This window comes from Nansenia antarctica (genome assembly GCF_963989245.1).
Source record: "Nansenia antarctica genome assembly, chromosome: 1".
NCBI classification, from domain to species: domain Eukaryota; kingdom Metazoa; phylum Chordata; class Actinopteri; order Argentiniformes; family Microstomatidae; genus Nansenia; species Nansenia antarctica.
Window position 1 is genome coordinate 91,801,640 of NC_137674.1, and position 16,028 is coordinate 91,817,667.

The 16,028-nt window shown below is 43.7% G+C and overlaps 1 protein-coding gene across 1 annotated transcript; it reads left to right on the plus strand.

Moving 5' to 3' along the window:
• Positions 1–684: 684 nt before the first annotated feature.
• Positions 685–2,391, plus strand: rai2 (retinoic acid induced 2; the record flags this gene model as incomplete). Its single annotated transcript, XM_080527257.1, has 1 exon — positions 685–2,391. One exon carries the CDS (start codon positions 685–687, stop codon positions 2,389–2,391), a length of 1,707 nt encoding a protein of 568 aa, XP_080383383.1.
• Positions 2,392–16,028: the final 13,637 nt, after the last annotated feature.

Sequence of the window (16,028 nt, forward strand, 5' to 3'; positions counted from 1 at the left end):
AAACAAATAAACAAGGCTCTTGAGAGTGAAGCTAATGTGATTCCCTTTAATCCGAGGCTATACTCAGATGTGCAGTAGTGTGATGGTCTGATAGATAGACTAGTGATTATAGCCAGGGGTAACCAGCGTTCTCAAACTGATACTGCCTCAGACGATGCTGAGTTGAAAACTTAAATATGACACAAGTAGCCACAGACTACCTAAACCCGAACATAGATAATTTAAAGAACAATAGACTGTGGATTTGTTGATTTGAATGGAAATCTCTATTGAAGGATATTGTTGCCAAAATTAAGGTTTGTCCTATAACCAGAAATGACACTATTTAATTAAACATGCAGAGTAGTATTTATTTTTGTTCAGGTATTGCTAACAACATTTCAGTTATCTCTAACAACATTTGTTAGCGATACCTGAAATGTCCCCCTATAAGGTTGACATGACTGATATTGGCCCCCAGACAATTTGAGTTTGAGACCCCTGCCTTGTTTCTTATTCAAGCACAGGGTTTACATCATCTTATTTTCATATTTTTCAAATGTGTGGAATGAGCAGTGATATTTTAGTTTTTATAACATATTGCTCTCTCTCCTCTTTTTTTAGGACTGCTCACACCAATGGAAAAATCATGAGGCACGCCACTAGCACTTGAGGAAGATCTTGGTAGAGAGGTCAAAATAGATTATGCAGGGCATGTACAAGGACAACATGGCCGTGACCATGGTTACATGTAGCCCCCAGGCCGACGTGTGCAGCAGTGACTTGGGAGAAGGGGAAGTCATTGGGAAGTTGGAGAATGACATAAATACAATCATCACTGCTGATTCCTGGGATGTCAATTCCTCAGGTCTAACAAAGGGAGAGCTCAGCCCCTTGGTGGATGTCCCTGGACCCCCAGTGGTAAGCCCAACGGCTGAATCACCTGGAGGGATGGCCCTCAAAGTAGCCACCACTGTCCTACAGCCCATCTGCTTGGGAGACAGTCCAGTGATGCTGCCTATTCATCTCCAGATGGCAGGGGCAGCTGGCCCTCAGCTTGGCCAGATGGGGGCGACTCCCTACTTCATGACTAGCCAAGGCCCAGTCTCCCTGCCTCTGGTCTTGGAGCAGCAGGTTCTTCAGCACCTGCACCCTCCAGTGATCCCACAAAGTGCTCACTGCCCGGCATTGTCCCTGCAGAACAACATCCTCTGTCAGAATGCCTCTGTCACCTTTGGCTCACCTCCAGCCACGGACCAGAAAACAGCTGGGCAGGTGCAGGATCCAAGCCTTTTGTCCCTCCTCCAGAATCCAGCCTTTGCAGCCATCCTGCAGGACCTTTTCCCCTCTCAGTCGCCCACATCCTGTCAGTCAACTGGATCTGTCCAGTCAGACCCTTTCACCTCTGCCTTTTTCCCACCTCCTCCACTCCCACATCCCTACAGCTCCCCACTGGCCCCTCTGGTACCCCCAGCCACCCTCCTGGTCCCCTACCCGGTCATTGTCCCTCTGCCAGTGCCTCTTCCCATTCCTCTTCCCATCCCCATCCCTGTCCCACAGAGCGAGGGCTCCAAGCGGAACACTGACCCGCCGAAACCAACTTGCACTGTGAGCAAAAGCACCCAGACTTACACAAAGGATACAGCTACCTCTCCTCTCCCTTCACCAAGAGGGTATATCATGCCTCCTCCTCACCTACAGCATGCCTCCCTGTCCTCTCTCTCAGTGGGTGAGGGAGAGGTGCTGGATCTATCCCTGAAGCCATGTCCAGTTGAGCCAAAACAGGAATTCCCTCAACAGCAGGACAATGTCCTCGACCTGTCAGTGGCTGGTGTGAGAAGAACGTGTATCCAGTCATGCGGCTCCAATGGGTTATCAGGGGGCGAGAGACCACACCTCTCTAGTCAAGGTGCTACCAGCACCACCATGCATCTGGGTGTCCTCAGGCCCGTGGAATGCACTCAGAAGCTTCTGAGCAGCCTGGCTTCACTGGAGTTCAGCAGGCAGCACAAGTGGCTGGTAGACAGCAGCATCGGGGCTAGCTCATTGACCCGCGAGGCCTCTCTCAGCAGCACAGGCAACATTGAGATCGTCAGCACCTCACAGACGGCGAAGGTCATTGTGTCGGTGAAGGACACGGTTCCCACCATCTTCTGCGGCAAGATCAAAGGCCTCTCAGGGGTGTCCACTAAGAACTTCTCCATCAAACGAGATGGCAGCCAGGGGGCTACAGCTCTGCAGCAGCTCTATGGAGCCCCATCCAGGGCCCAGGGGGAGCAGCATGACCCCAATGACCCCCTCAAAAAGATCCCCAAGAACAGAGCTATCAAACTTAAGAAGGTCAGCTCACAAGAGATCCACATCCTTCCCATTAAGAAGCAGCGTCTAGCTGCATTCCTCCCCAGAAAGTGAAAGTGGTTGGCTGAGGCATGTTAATGTCTGGGCCCGTCTCTGAACACTAGAACAGAACCACATGCTGCCACGTTCTCCAGTCAAAGGCATGTAAAGCAGCCTTTAATCGTCAGGAACTTGATTGATCATTGGTCACACACTTCAAACCATTCACTTGTATCTAACTATCTCTTCTCTCATTTTCCATGTTAAAACAAGATGGGAACTGAATCACTTAACCAGATGTCACTGGTGATACTCTGTTTAACCCTGAAGACTACAAGTTGGGTCCATCTTTAAGTTTATGGTTCACTTCCTCGTGTTTTAATACCTATTTGGGCACACTGAAGCCATGAAATATGATATTCCACAGTCTTTGAGTTACATTATTAGAGCTGAGCAGTATATAATGGCTGGGGCTGACTGTGACCTGTCCCATCATATGTAATTGCCATATTCATCAGTGGCTGACTCAAGCAAAACGTCTTCTTTGATGGGGAGCATGGCAGGCTAATAATGACTTGGCAGGACTGCCTCCCGCCCTTTCATTAACTTTAATGAGTGTCGGAAATGGCTGTCAATGGCAACAAAGCAGTTTTCATCATTTAGTTTCATGGGAGGAAAAAGGGGACCTAACTCTATACTCTATTTACCCCCTTTCAAATTAAACACAATCTTCATCAAGGGCTTGTTTAAAAAAAAAAAACGGATCAGATGTTCAATGTTCCAGTAATCTGTTTTTGTTAACATTGACAATAGTCCTTTTTAATCCAATGTTTTTAAACCTTTGGTATACATTAAGACAAAGCTAAAGAAGAAAAATAGGCTTCACTCCCATCCAACTGCAACAACTTGCCATGTCAATTCTATCTCTGAAGAACTAGCTATTCTTACCATATTTGTAGCGTATCTTTGACTGTCTCATTGGCAGTATTACTATAAAGCTGGTTCAGAGCTATGTGGGGTCCTCATGATGTCAACCTTACCTGTAATGAGTGTACTACTACTGTGTACACTGCTTCAAGTGTTTGTGTTACATTTTAATGTTTTCTTTGCACATACTGTATGATGTATTTATGCTGTCCTGATATTCATGTTTGTTCTTAGAAATGTGTCTGTGAGTGTACCTGTGTCTTGGTTTTATTGGATGCACTTTGTCATAGCATTTTTAATTAAATGTCTGAAGTTACAAGGTACCGCTACCTATTGTTACCAACAGTACCCTACTGAGGATTGAACATGTGTGGAATTATGTGGTATTCTCTATGATAAGGGTGTCTCTGATAAAGCCAGGGGTTGATAGAACCCAGTGGCTTTGTGTTTGACTGTGGCAGAAAGATGTAAATGGAAAGGAACTGAAACTCACTAAAGGTCCACAACAGGTATACACTAATGATGTGTGTATATACCTGTAAGGCCAAGTTTAGACAACAGTAGTTGTTTTACTTTGTAAGTATTTTCTAACATTAAGTTATTTAATTGTAATGGATGGTTGTTTGAGGAGAGTACATCCTGCCAGCATCAAGTAATGCATCAGAACATTCATCATTCAAGAGTGCACTGTATATATTTTGTATTACCAATGTGAAACTGTACACACACACACACACACACACACAATGAAGTGTTGACATTTCTGTGGACTGGACCAGAGTTGCTGTACAACATCATTATTCATTCTTGCCACTGGCACACTATTTATAATTATGTGAGTGATGTGTTGGGAATGGAGTTATCACACTCTCCAGGGTTAGGCAGATGTCACACTTCCTCAGTCAAACATCTTACTTCCAAATTGTCAATCAGGATTATTATGTCAACAGACTAAGCAAATAGCAACTCAACAGATCTGTTGATGTTGGCACGTGTACTCTTGCTCCCCTTGTGCGTACTTATCTTTTTATAGGGCAATACATTACAGTAAAATGCCCTAAAGCTTGGTGTCACAATATGTTTCTCTGGTTTGCTCTAGCAAGACATACCATTTCATATCCTGGATTGGTATTTCAATTTGTTATTCATGGAAGATTGTCAACAATGGCTTCAAATCATCTTTACAAAGTAATCATACCAAAGGGTGACACAAATGGAGGCAGATCGAAGTATTTTAATGATAACCATTGTGTTTATGTTTCAGCCAGTCATTTCAACACTAGTGCTTATTGTGAAAAGTTTCCATTTTGTATGCATTGGTATTTAAGTAATGAATGACATTTTTCTACTGTTAACCATCTGAGGGTTAGATTTTTTTGGTAAGCAATGAAGGATCACAAAATAAAACCATTGAGCAACTGTGTAATTGCAAGACTTAATGTCAATCTTAATCGATTGTGAACAAGTATGTGAAGGGTGGACAGCATGTTTACATTTACTGTAGCTAAGAGAAATACATCTAATATAATCTTGATTTGGGTCATTTACTGTAGCCAAGAGAAATACACTGAGCAAAAATATAAACGCACTTAAACAACGCTTGTTTTTGCTCCTATTTTGCATGAGTTGAAATCAAAGATCTATGGCTGTGTTCAAAATGGCATACTAGCATACTGCTTACTGGATGAGTAGCCTACTGCATACTAAATTCATAATAAGTACGCCAATACCAGCCGACCGTTCACACGGCATTATGCATCTTAGTATTCCAGAATGTATTTCGCACCGCCGGCAGCAGGGATTTTAAATCCTCCATTTTAAACCTCCATGGGCTAAAAGCTGTATCGCAGGCAACGAGTCTACAGTAGTGCAATGTCTATACTCACTACGCGTTGTCCATACTCGCTACGCCAATCAGATGACAGTGTCTATACCCGCTACACCAATCAGATGGCAGAGCCGGGTATAGACATCCCAATCAGATACAGAGCCGCCTTTTGATGGGCGGAGCCAGAGCAATCGCTCATCAGGTTAGGTTCAAGAAAAGTTCAAATTCAGCAGAGAGAGCGAACGTCTGTTCTTCAAAACGAGTGAGTAAGAAAAAATAAATATTTGAATAAGTCAAAGTATTTCTGTGTAAATGAATGTCCTTCACGAAGCATGCTTGTGTGATGTGTATAGCTTGCTAGTTAGTGCGTTAGAAATACTTCCATCAGGAAGATATAACAGAATCTATAAGCTTAAGTCATCAATGTGAGGTTTGTGTGCGATATCCAGCACCGTCTTTGTCCGCGAATAACACCGCCTTTGTCCGCGAATAACACCGCCTAACACCAGCTAGGAAGGTGGTAAAAATACAAGACTATGCTGGATAACTCCACCATCAGTATACGGTCAGTTTGAGCCATCAGGCATCATTCTGGCACCCCGGGAAGTAATGTTTTGAACCCCGAGAGCATGCATATATGTCTAGCCGAAAATAGTACACTCTCCTCGGCCACTGCACGCGCCTACAGCACCGTGTATTCGGCACGGTTCTTTGCCGGTGTGAAAGCCCTATCCTATCCCTCTGCCTCTCCACTCAATTAATCCTTTATTCATTCATTCATGTAAGAATCCACCCATTAGTCCATTATGGACAGTGCGCTAGTTATGGGTGATTGTCAAATGTTTCAGATGTACACATGATTGGTGAAGATGATATGTACTGTCTGTCAGACCATATATCTTTTTTTTTATTCTGGCCCAATATGATTTTCTCTCTCTCCTCCTCTCTCACCCTTATGTCTCTCTCTCCTCCTCTCTCACCCTTATGTCTCTCTCTCCTCCTCTCCTCCTCATGTCTCTCTCCTCCTCTCTCACTCTCATGTCTCTCTCTCCTCCTCATGTCTCTCTCTCCTCCTCATGTCTCTCTCCTCCTCATGTCTCTCTCTCTCCTCCTCATGTCTCTCTCTTCCTTATGGCTCTCTCCTCCTTATGTCTCTCTCCTCCTCCTCTCTCTGGTAGTTCAAGGATGAGGTGGTGAAGGAGGTGGTGGAGAGGATGTGTAATGACTTCTCTGGCCAGTGCTGCACCCACAAAGCTGCACCCACAAAAAGAAAAAAATGTGGAGACAATGCCAACCCAACTCAACCCTACTTGGTGAAGACAGGAACCACAGGCAACCGGTGAAAATCACAGGCATATGGGCTACCATGTCAGGTCAAATAGTCTTACTGAAAGACCTTGTATAAAAAATATTGATGGGAATCTATAGCCTGTATACCTTAATACTTGATGTCTTTTATTTTCAGAGAATCCACAGCTCCTGTTTGAAGGGACCGTGTTCCTGCCACTCCACAGAGAAGATCCCCTGACAGGCTGTGAAGAGTAGGGAGCTTCTCTTCCCACCCTCAGCCATCACTGACACCCTCCTGTTCATACATCATAAATGTGTTTGGGAACCACGCCAACTTGTTGGGATAGGTATGAAGTCAACTGCCACCAATGGGCAATACTGTGAAATTGTTAATAAAAGAGTAGTCCACAACATCAGGAACACATGCTACCTGAAGAATAGGTTTCTCCACTCTCATATGGAGTAACTCTCCCATGTCACACTGTGATGGTGGTCATTGTAGTCTGTCTGGGATGGAGGATGTCAGTGTAGTCTCTTTCAGAAGGACAGTTTAGTCTCTCTGTGGTGGAGGGGAATCTTGGGGGAGTTGTTACACAACACATTCTTGTTTATTTATTTATTTGTATTTTACATAATTAGAGTTAGTAGATTTGTGACAGCCCCCCAGTGTGTCTGAATTGGAGTCCTAGTATACTGTACTTCCAAATGATTTAGCATGGGGGGTCAGGTTCAGTACTAGATTTGGGCAGAGGTCCAATAGTGTCCTACCTACAAAAGGTTTTGTACATATAATCATTTTGTTCATATAATAATGTTGTACACATGAATGAATGAATAGTTTAATGACCACACGACCTAGGTCGGTGGAATTTGTTTTCGGTACAGCTCAAAAAGCAGTGTCAAAAAACATACACACATTTTACATGACTATTACATGGACATGAAACACACAACCACAAGACAAGACAGAACATATTTACAATTTACAATGTATACAGTGCAGTGAGTCAGGTATTGAGAGTCCTTAATCATCATAATCATTTTGTTCCTATTTATAATAGTTCCTGCAATTTCCTGTAAATGTCTTTATCAATTAGTAATCCACAGTATGATTATGTATTTGTGTATGTTGTTTTTTAAATAATAAAATGCTGAGACAATACTATGACATTCATTGTGTTCTTCATATTTCCAAGACATCTCAAGACATCTTAAGACATCTTCATATTTCTGTGTGAATAAATGTAAATAAATGGCATTTAGGAAAAGACAAAGCACTCTCACACAAGTATACTTTTGATAAAATAAGCTTTATTTCCATGCAGGAAAATCAGTCCAATAACATGTGAATAAATGTAAATAAATGGCATTTAGGAAAAGACAAAGCACTCTCACACAAGTATACTTTTGATAAAATAAGCTTTATTTCCATGCAGGAAAATCAGTCCAATAACATGTGAATAAATGTAAATAAATGGCATTTAGGAAAAGACAAAGCACAAGTATACTTTTGATCAAATAAGCTGTATTTCCAAGCAGGAAAATCAGTCACCTAGTGAAAAAATAAAATGTGCACCTAGTAACACATGGCTACTTGGTATGCAGGAGATCTCTGTCACTCTCGGTCAATGTCACCTCCCCTTTATTCCTTGAACCTCCCACGTCAGGTGATGCGACTGTGTATGGAATATTAACCAATCACGTCATCAACAATTGCACTCCGATACGACGGACCCCCCTCTACAAGTGCTAACTTGTATGAAGTGTTATGGATATAAAATGCACCTGCATTCGTTGTCCGTAGCATATGCCTGCCCAAGTGCCCATACCATAACCCCACCGCCACCATGGGCCACTCTATTCACAACGTTGCCATCAGCAAACCGCTCACCTACATGACGCCAATACACCCTGTCTGCCATCTGCCTGGTACAGTGAAAACCGTGATTCATCCGTGGAGAACACTTCTCTTGCCAGACGCCATCGAAGGTGAGCATTTGTCTACTCAAGTCGGTTATGACGATGAACTGCAGTCTAGTCAAGACCTCAGTGAGGATGAGCATGAAGATCAGCTTCCCTGAGACGGTTTCTGACAGTTTGTGCCGAAATTCTTTGGTTATGCAAACCAATTGTTGCATCAGCTGTCCGGATGGCTGGTCTCAGACGATCTTGCAGGTGAAGATGCCAGATGTGGAGGTCCTGGGCTGGCGTGGTTACACATGTACACAGGTTGTGAGGCCGGCTGGATATACTGCCAAATTCTCGACTTTGGACTTTGGAGACAGTTTATGGTAGAGAAATGAACATTCAATTCGCGGGCAACTCGGGTGGACTTTCCTGCAGTCAGCATGCCAATTGCACACTCCATCAAAGACATCTGTGGCATTGTGCTGTGTGATAAAACTGCATATTTTAGAGTGGCCTTTTATTGTGACCAGCCTAAGGCACACCTGTGCAATAATCATGCTGTCTAATCAGCATCTTGATATTATGCCACACCTGTCAGGTGGATGGAGGTATTTGGTCTTTGATTTAAACTCATGAAAAATTGGAGCAAAAACAAAATTGCGTTTATATTTTTGTTCAGCATATAGGGCCGAGAGAGAGTCGGCTGCCATCAGGAGGTCATTAGTGAGTTTGAGGAGGGCTGTTTCTGTGCTGTGAAGGGGGCGAAAACCAGACTGGAACTGTTCATAGAGGTTATTGTTAGAGAGATGAGTATGAATCTGTAAAGCCATCACTTTTTCCAGGATTTTTGAAAGAAATGGCAGGTTGGAGATGGGACGGAGGTTATTGAAGATGTTGGGGTCTGAACCAGGTTTCTTCAGAATTGGTGTTACGGATGCAGATTTGAGAGATGATGGGACAGAACCAGAGGTGAGGGAGGAATGGATGATTGCAGTTATCAGGGGCAGGAGAGAGGGGAGGGAGGCTATGACCAGGGAGGAGGGCAGGGGGTCAAGTTGGCAGCTGGATGGCTTGGATTTCCGGATGAGTTTAGATAAGTCGGCAGCAGAGGGGAGATGGAAGCAGGAGAGAGGTGCAGAGAGGGGGGGATGGGGAGATAGGGGAGATGGACAACTGGACATGAGAGGGGTCAGTTGCTGGTGGATATTGGCTATTTTTGAGTTGAAAAATGACATCAGGGAGTTACAGTGGTCAGTGGAGTAGAAGTGTGGGGGAAGGGAATCGGGGGGGCGGAGTGAGTTATTGACCACTGAGAACAGGGCCCTGGTGTTCCCAGCATCAGCAGTGATTTTGTCTGTAAGATATTGGGATTTGGCTGAGGAGAGGGCGTCTTTGTAAAGGAGGATGTGGGCATGGTGCATCTGTTTGTGAACAGTGAGACCGGTTTTTCTGGAAAACCGCTCCAGCTGACTTCCTTTGGCTTTCAGTAGACGTAGGTGAGGGGAAAACCAGGGGGCAGAATGGGGGAATGAGACAGTCCGGGTTTTGAGGGGCGCGAGTGAGTCCAGCAGAGTTTGGAGTCCATCATTATAATGAGAGACGAGCTGATCAGCGGTGAATGGGGGGGTGATGATGGGGAAAGTGTCGATGCCTGTTGTGAGATCTGCTAAATTAATGTGTCTGATGTTGCGGAAGGACATAGTACGTGACTGTTTGGTTTTGGATAGTGTCAAACTCAAGTTAAATGAAACAATCATGTGGTCAGAGATGGGGAGCAGGGGAGGCTGGTTCATTAGGGCAATTGGACAATGCCCCACCAAAGGGAGAAGAGAGAGATTTTTTTTTCCTATGACTTCTAGACAGTGTTGCTTCTGAATATCATAGTCCAATCAGCTAGTGTTCTGTGGAGTATATCATAGTCCAATCAGCTAGTGTTCTGTGGAGTATAATCCAATCAGCTTCAAGTCCCGCCCCTTTCAGTGCAACTTTCATTCTACTCGAAATTGCACTAGGCAGTTCTCGTAGACTTCCATGTAAAATCTATTTTGGTAACTTCAGGCCATTCGGGCATTCTCTATGGGTTTTTGGGACATGCACAAAGAATCGTACGTGCTTACGTCATGTCATACGGCTGCAGAAGAAGGACATTGACGCAGTCTTCATAAAACATGCCATCCAAAGCTTCACAAGCAGCATGCAGGCCATAAGGTAAGATCAAAAAATATAGTTTGTACCTTCTCCGTAATATAGAACTTTGTAATAATCAAATGTATGCATGCTATGATGAATGGGAAAGGCGCCGGTAAAACTAGTAGGCTTATATAACAATGAGTTGAATTAAAATTAGGGCTTGCCCGAGTAATTGGAGTAGGATATTCCACTATTCATTTGGTAGGTTGCTATGCGAAGCTTCTTTTTTGCAACAAAACTTTGCATTTAATTTATTATGTTACATTATATTAATATGTACCGTATTTTCCGCCCTATAAGGCGCACTTAAAAGTCCCAAAAAAAAAAAAAAAACGACAGTGCGCCTTATAACCCGGTGCGCCTTATATATGGATCAAAATGTAAAAATTACATGACCAATATTTTTTTTTAAATAATAATACAATGTTTCAATACGACTGGTAAACTACAAAGCCGCACCGCTTGCAGCATTACGGTAATCAGTAAACGACGGCCGCCATCTTGGAATCTCCGCGAATGCTATGCTTGTGGTGGGTTAACATAATTCACCCCCGGAACTAATAGTTGGGAGTATTGTTCCGTACGGAGGGTTAAGTGGGTGGTACTGAGTTTTAGTTCCTGTTTTAAGTGTGTGATAACAACTGGTTCATGTCTGTCAATAAACGTCTAGCTGTGAGTTTCCGAGGGAACAAAGTGAGATTCTTGGTGCTTTCAACTTGAAGTTTTAAAGTACCCACTCGATATAATAAACAACAGTTTAACGATCACTAAACACTTATCATTTGTGTATTGGATTCATTATTCTCGTTTGCCGGAGGCTACCGGTAAGGGAGGGTTGATTTGTAAACATACTTTCGTTTTAGCTCGTGTTCAAAAGCAAGAACTGTGTGTTCATCTAGTTATGTGTAGTTATGTGTTTTTAGCATGTCGATGTTCTCCCAGTATGTTGTCATGTTATTAAAATACAGTTTAGACCTTCGTAGCGATGTGTTTTGTTAGCTGTTAGCCGCTAGCAGCGTTTGTTGTGGTTTGGTCAGATTCATTCAGTGTTTGAGATGAACCAACATTCAAATACGCCTGTCGTGTTCAATCTTTCTCTGATTTGAATGTATGACACATCATTTGAAAGCTTACAATCTGTAGTTTAAGCATGTGTAAAAACTGAAAAAGTACGTTGCACATTTCACCAGGAGCTGTCACATATTGGTTGTTGGTTATAATTGTATAGCCTATTGGTTGTTTTCTGGTGTTGTTTTGCTCTGTTTGTAGTCTACTTGATGTATTTTTATCAGCTGTTAAATCACCACAGCGGTTAATCCACTAATAGAGATAATAGCAGATTGAAAATGCTTGTAGCTAACTACTCTATATCTCGTGGTTGCAGCTATTGCGAATTGCTATTCACGCGAGTCAGCTGTGAATCACCGCAGGTCCTTGACGCTTGTTGCAAAAATGGATGACGAACGGCTGATACTTGAGGTGGAAAAATATATATTTTTGACAGTGGAGCAGGTAGAACGTTGATGGTGACAACGCTCAGGTGGAGCTTGGACAACGGGAAGTTGACACAACACCGATGGAGAGGTGACGCAACGCAGTAGGTGGAGCTTGGGCGTAACGCAACCCCAGTCAAACGTTTGACTGCAGTATCTATTCTATGCGCCTTATAAGCCGGTGCGCCTTATAAGCCGGTGCGCCTTGTATATGAAAAATTTTCTAAAATAGGCCATTCATTGAAGGTGCGCCTTATACTCCGGTGCGCCTTATAGGGCGGAAAATACGTAGTTACTTAATGTAATGTAGTATATTACATTTATCAAACTATACAATACATTTTGTCAGCGAATTACAACTAAGCATTTTTTTTAGATATATGTATTAGGCTAATATATAGAACATGTCTAAAAATGTCTGAGGTTTAATTTGTGAATAGATAGACCTACATATTTCTATTCAAGAATAAGCATATCTACCTAAATAGCTCCAAGATATCTAAGTGGTCGGGAGTGACTCATGTGCACAGCCTGTTAAAGCTAAAGTCAACTGTTATACTTAAAACAGATCCCTCTCTCCTGGAGACCTTAAATCATCTTTAGACTACATTTCAGAAATTACTGTAGATACAATTACAACTACAAGACAGCAGATTGTTCAGCTACATTTTCTTATTTGAAATCTTAACACTGTTGGTCTGTCTGCCTTCAGGGACCAAAGCTCATCTCAAGAGCAGCAGCAAGAAGCCACAGGAACCAGAACATCAAGGAGGGTCTTGGGAGAAGAAGAGAAGCAGAGGCTGTCTAAAGAGGTAGGTCCAAGTTTTGAAACACAGTGTTGGAAAATCACCACCAATCAGAGTTACATTCAGGGATGGGATGGTAGCAGTCTTTATTCAGTGTTGTACTTCCAAAGTGCTTATTTCCACATTTTCTTTCACACCCCATACTTTTGACAGATCTGCGACACAATCCTGGCCCACGCCAAAGAAAGGTTTTCTTTCACCAACCACCTTGTGAGTGCCACGCTGCTCCAAGGAGAGATGTTCCAACAGCACTGCCATGCATTCCCTGTTGAGGCTCTGAACACCACTGTCAAGGCATACCCCATGCTGAACCAGGTGAAGCTCAAGACTGAGCTGTCCCTTGTCTATGAGAGTGCTGAGTTCAAGGGCTGCTCTGGTGCACTGGCACTGTACCAGGTTCTACACAGGTACAACCTCCAGGAGACTTTCTCTGAGACTGTAGCTCTAGTGAGAGAATGATTAGTATTAACATGTGAATATTTAAATCACCTAACAGAATTCTGTTGGATGAGAGTGAACAGATGTGGGTGAGAAATGTATTGAATTCATCAATGAAATCCTTGTTTGGTTTGGGTGGGCGGTAGATATGAACTAAAACAGTTGGGGTAGGTCCATTTAGTTGTAGAGCCACAGACTCAAAAGAATGAGACACTGGCAAAGTGACAGATGAGACCTTCCAGGACTCGCGGTGGATTATCGCGAGACCCCCCCTCTGCCGGTGAGACGGGGCTGGCAGTTGTAAACAAACCCAGGTGGAGTAGACTCGTTCAGCTGAGAGAAGTCATTGGGATGTTCTCTGTTAGACAAAGAAAGTCATATTTGCGGTCGAGGAGGAGGTCCTGCAGTAGTTGTCCCTTGCCAGTGAGGGAGCGGATGTTAAATAATCCAAATTTGAGATCAGAGTGCTGGTTGGAGAAGCCAACGCTAGCCGACCTGCGCAGGCCGGCCAGCGCGCCACGGTCCACTCTCCTGCAGGTGTTTCTCGGAGGGTGGCGGCGGGTGGAGGACCAGATGGAGCTTATTGCAGTGGAGTCGTCAATGTGGTAGCTTCGTCCGGCTCCGCGATGGATGTACCTCCGACGGGGAAGGCGAGCGACGTCCGGGAAACGATGCAGCACAGACGGGGGAGCAGATCGATAGGAACGAAGTTGGTGGAGCTCCGCACTCATGTATTGGATCAGAGTTGACGCTGGATATATCAAGAAGGACAGGACAGTCCACAGGAGCATAAAGCTCACAGCGAGATTGTAGATCCACATGATGAACGGGCAGACGTTACGTTCACCGAACAGCGGCAGCAGAGGCTGGGTGAGTGGAGCGTCAACACGCTAGGTAACGTTTGAGCAAACACAAACACAATACTGACAAACAGATCGATTTGACAGCAAGCCCAGGGAAGAGACCAACGGTACCACGTTCGCCAGGAGTAGATGATCTGCTGCAAACTAATAATAATCATAAAAACATTAAAAACAACCGGAGAGCAGCGGCAGCTAATCGTGCGAGCGTTCACTCTCTCTGAGACGAATGTGGTTCTTCCGTACCTAGTAGGTTCATCATCATGTCCATGTGCTGAGAAGGCGTGCTGTCTCCCAGCCCCTGAATTGCGAACAGACGTTGGGCTCGTTCTGACCGTGATAGTTCGAAGGTCTTGAGGAGGAGAGCCTTAAACGCTGTATATTTATTCAGGGCAGGGGGAGCTGTAATGAAGCCCACCGTTCTGGCTGCAGTGGAGCTCCCCAGCGCCGAGACGACATGGAAGTAGCATGCGGCATCATCTGTAATCCCATGGAGGACGAATTGCGCCTCCATCTGCGCGAACCAGTAACGTGCAGTGAGGTCATTGGCTGGGTAGGCAGTGAGCTATTAAAAAAAAATCATGCGATTAACGCAGCAGCCAGACTTCAAATGGCATAGCGCATACTATAAAGGCAATCAATAGCCCTTATATCTTTTAACGCAGGCTCAAAACTCACTTCTTCAAGAAGTAGGTCTACTACCAGAATCCTCCCTGCACCTATTGTATTGTTAGTTTGCTATTCTTCTCTATGCTATTGCTATTGCTATATTGCTATACTGTATTTTTTGTTTGCTATTCTTCATTTTGCCTTAAAAAAGCAGTACACTCCTACGTTAAATGCAATTATTGTAAGTCGCTTTGAATAAAAGCATCGGCTAAATGACTGTAATGTAGGCTAATATACTATACTAAAGTCAATCACATAGCCCATATATACTATACTATCAAATAGCTGGTCAAAAATGTCAAATGTATTGTTATCTCATAACTACACATAGCGTAGCGCAACAGCCTGTATGGCATTGCCTACATTCACCTAGAACCGCGGCGCGAACAGCAGAGGATGCCGCTACGGCAAGCCAAACGCAAACTATCAATCATGCTGTCAGAAGCAGCGTGGGACGGTGCCTCAACGTCCACCAATGAAGACAATGTGAGAACAGACTACGCATGCGCAAACCTACGAAACCGTTGGTCTGTCACTTCGCATAGCACAGAAGCACAAGCAGTCTGCCTCAGCCTCTGGGAGCAAACTCTCCTGGTGCCAGGGCATGCATTATATTTTTAAAACAACACATTTTACATCATTTATTTTTATTTTAACAACATATTAACACATTAAAGTTAAGAATAATGAGTAAAATACATTTTAAAAATATATTTTTTTGAGATAAAAAAATAATAAAAAAATATTTTAAAAAGACTGATATTCTTTTTCTTTCTTAAATGCCTGGGTGAGGCACTGCCTACCCTGCCTCACCTGACTGCACGCCACTGGCGCGAACCATGCTGCTGCGGACGTCTCCCAAAACTCCGGCAATTTGAGAATAACGGCGTTATTTGCCATGTTGGTTCAGTCTCGGATACTTCAACGGGACTGACGTCGGGGTCACCACCAGTGTAGTGCCGAGAGACGGGAGTCGTAGGAGGTGTATCAAATGTCACAGCTAAACGTTTAATGTAGGACATGAACGATTGTCAACAACACACTCAGAGCAGTAAGTAGAACTGAACTAAACAACTCGGGTACCACGCACTTAACTGTCCGTGCGGAACAATACTCCCAACCCATAGTTCCGTGGGTGAATTATGTCAACCCACCACAATATCTAACATAATGTTGACCTCAGTGGGTCACTGAAAAGCACACAACAAGAAAGGACGCACGTTGTTTTCCTTTTTCGGTATGTTTATAAAATAGAAAATACACAACATCATGAACACAAATACATATTAATTGTTTTGAAGAC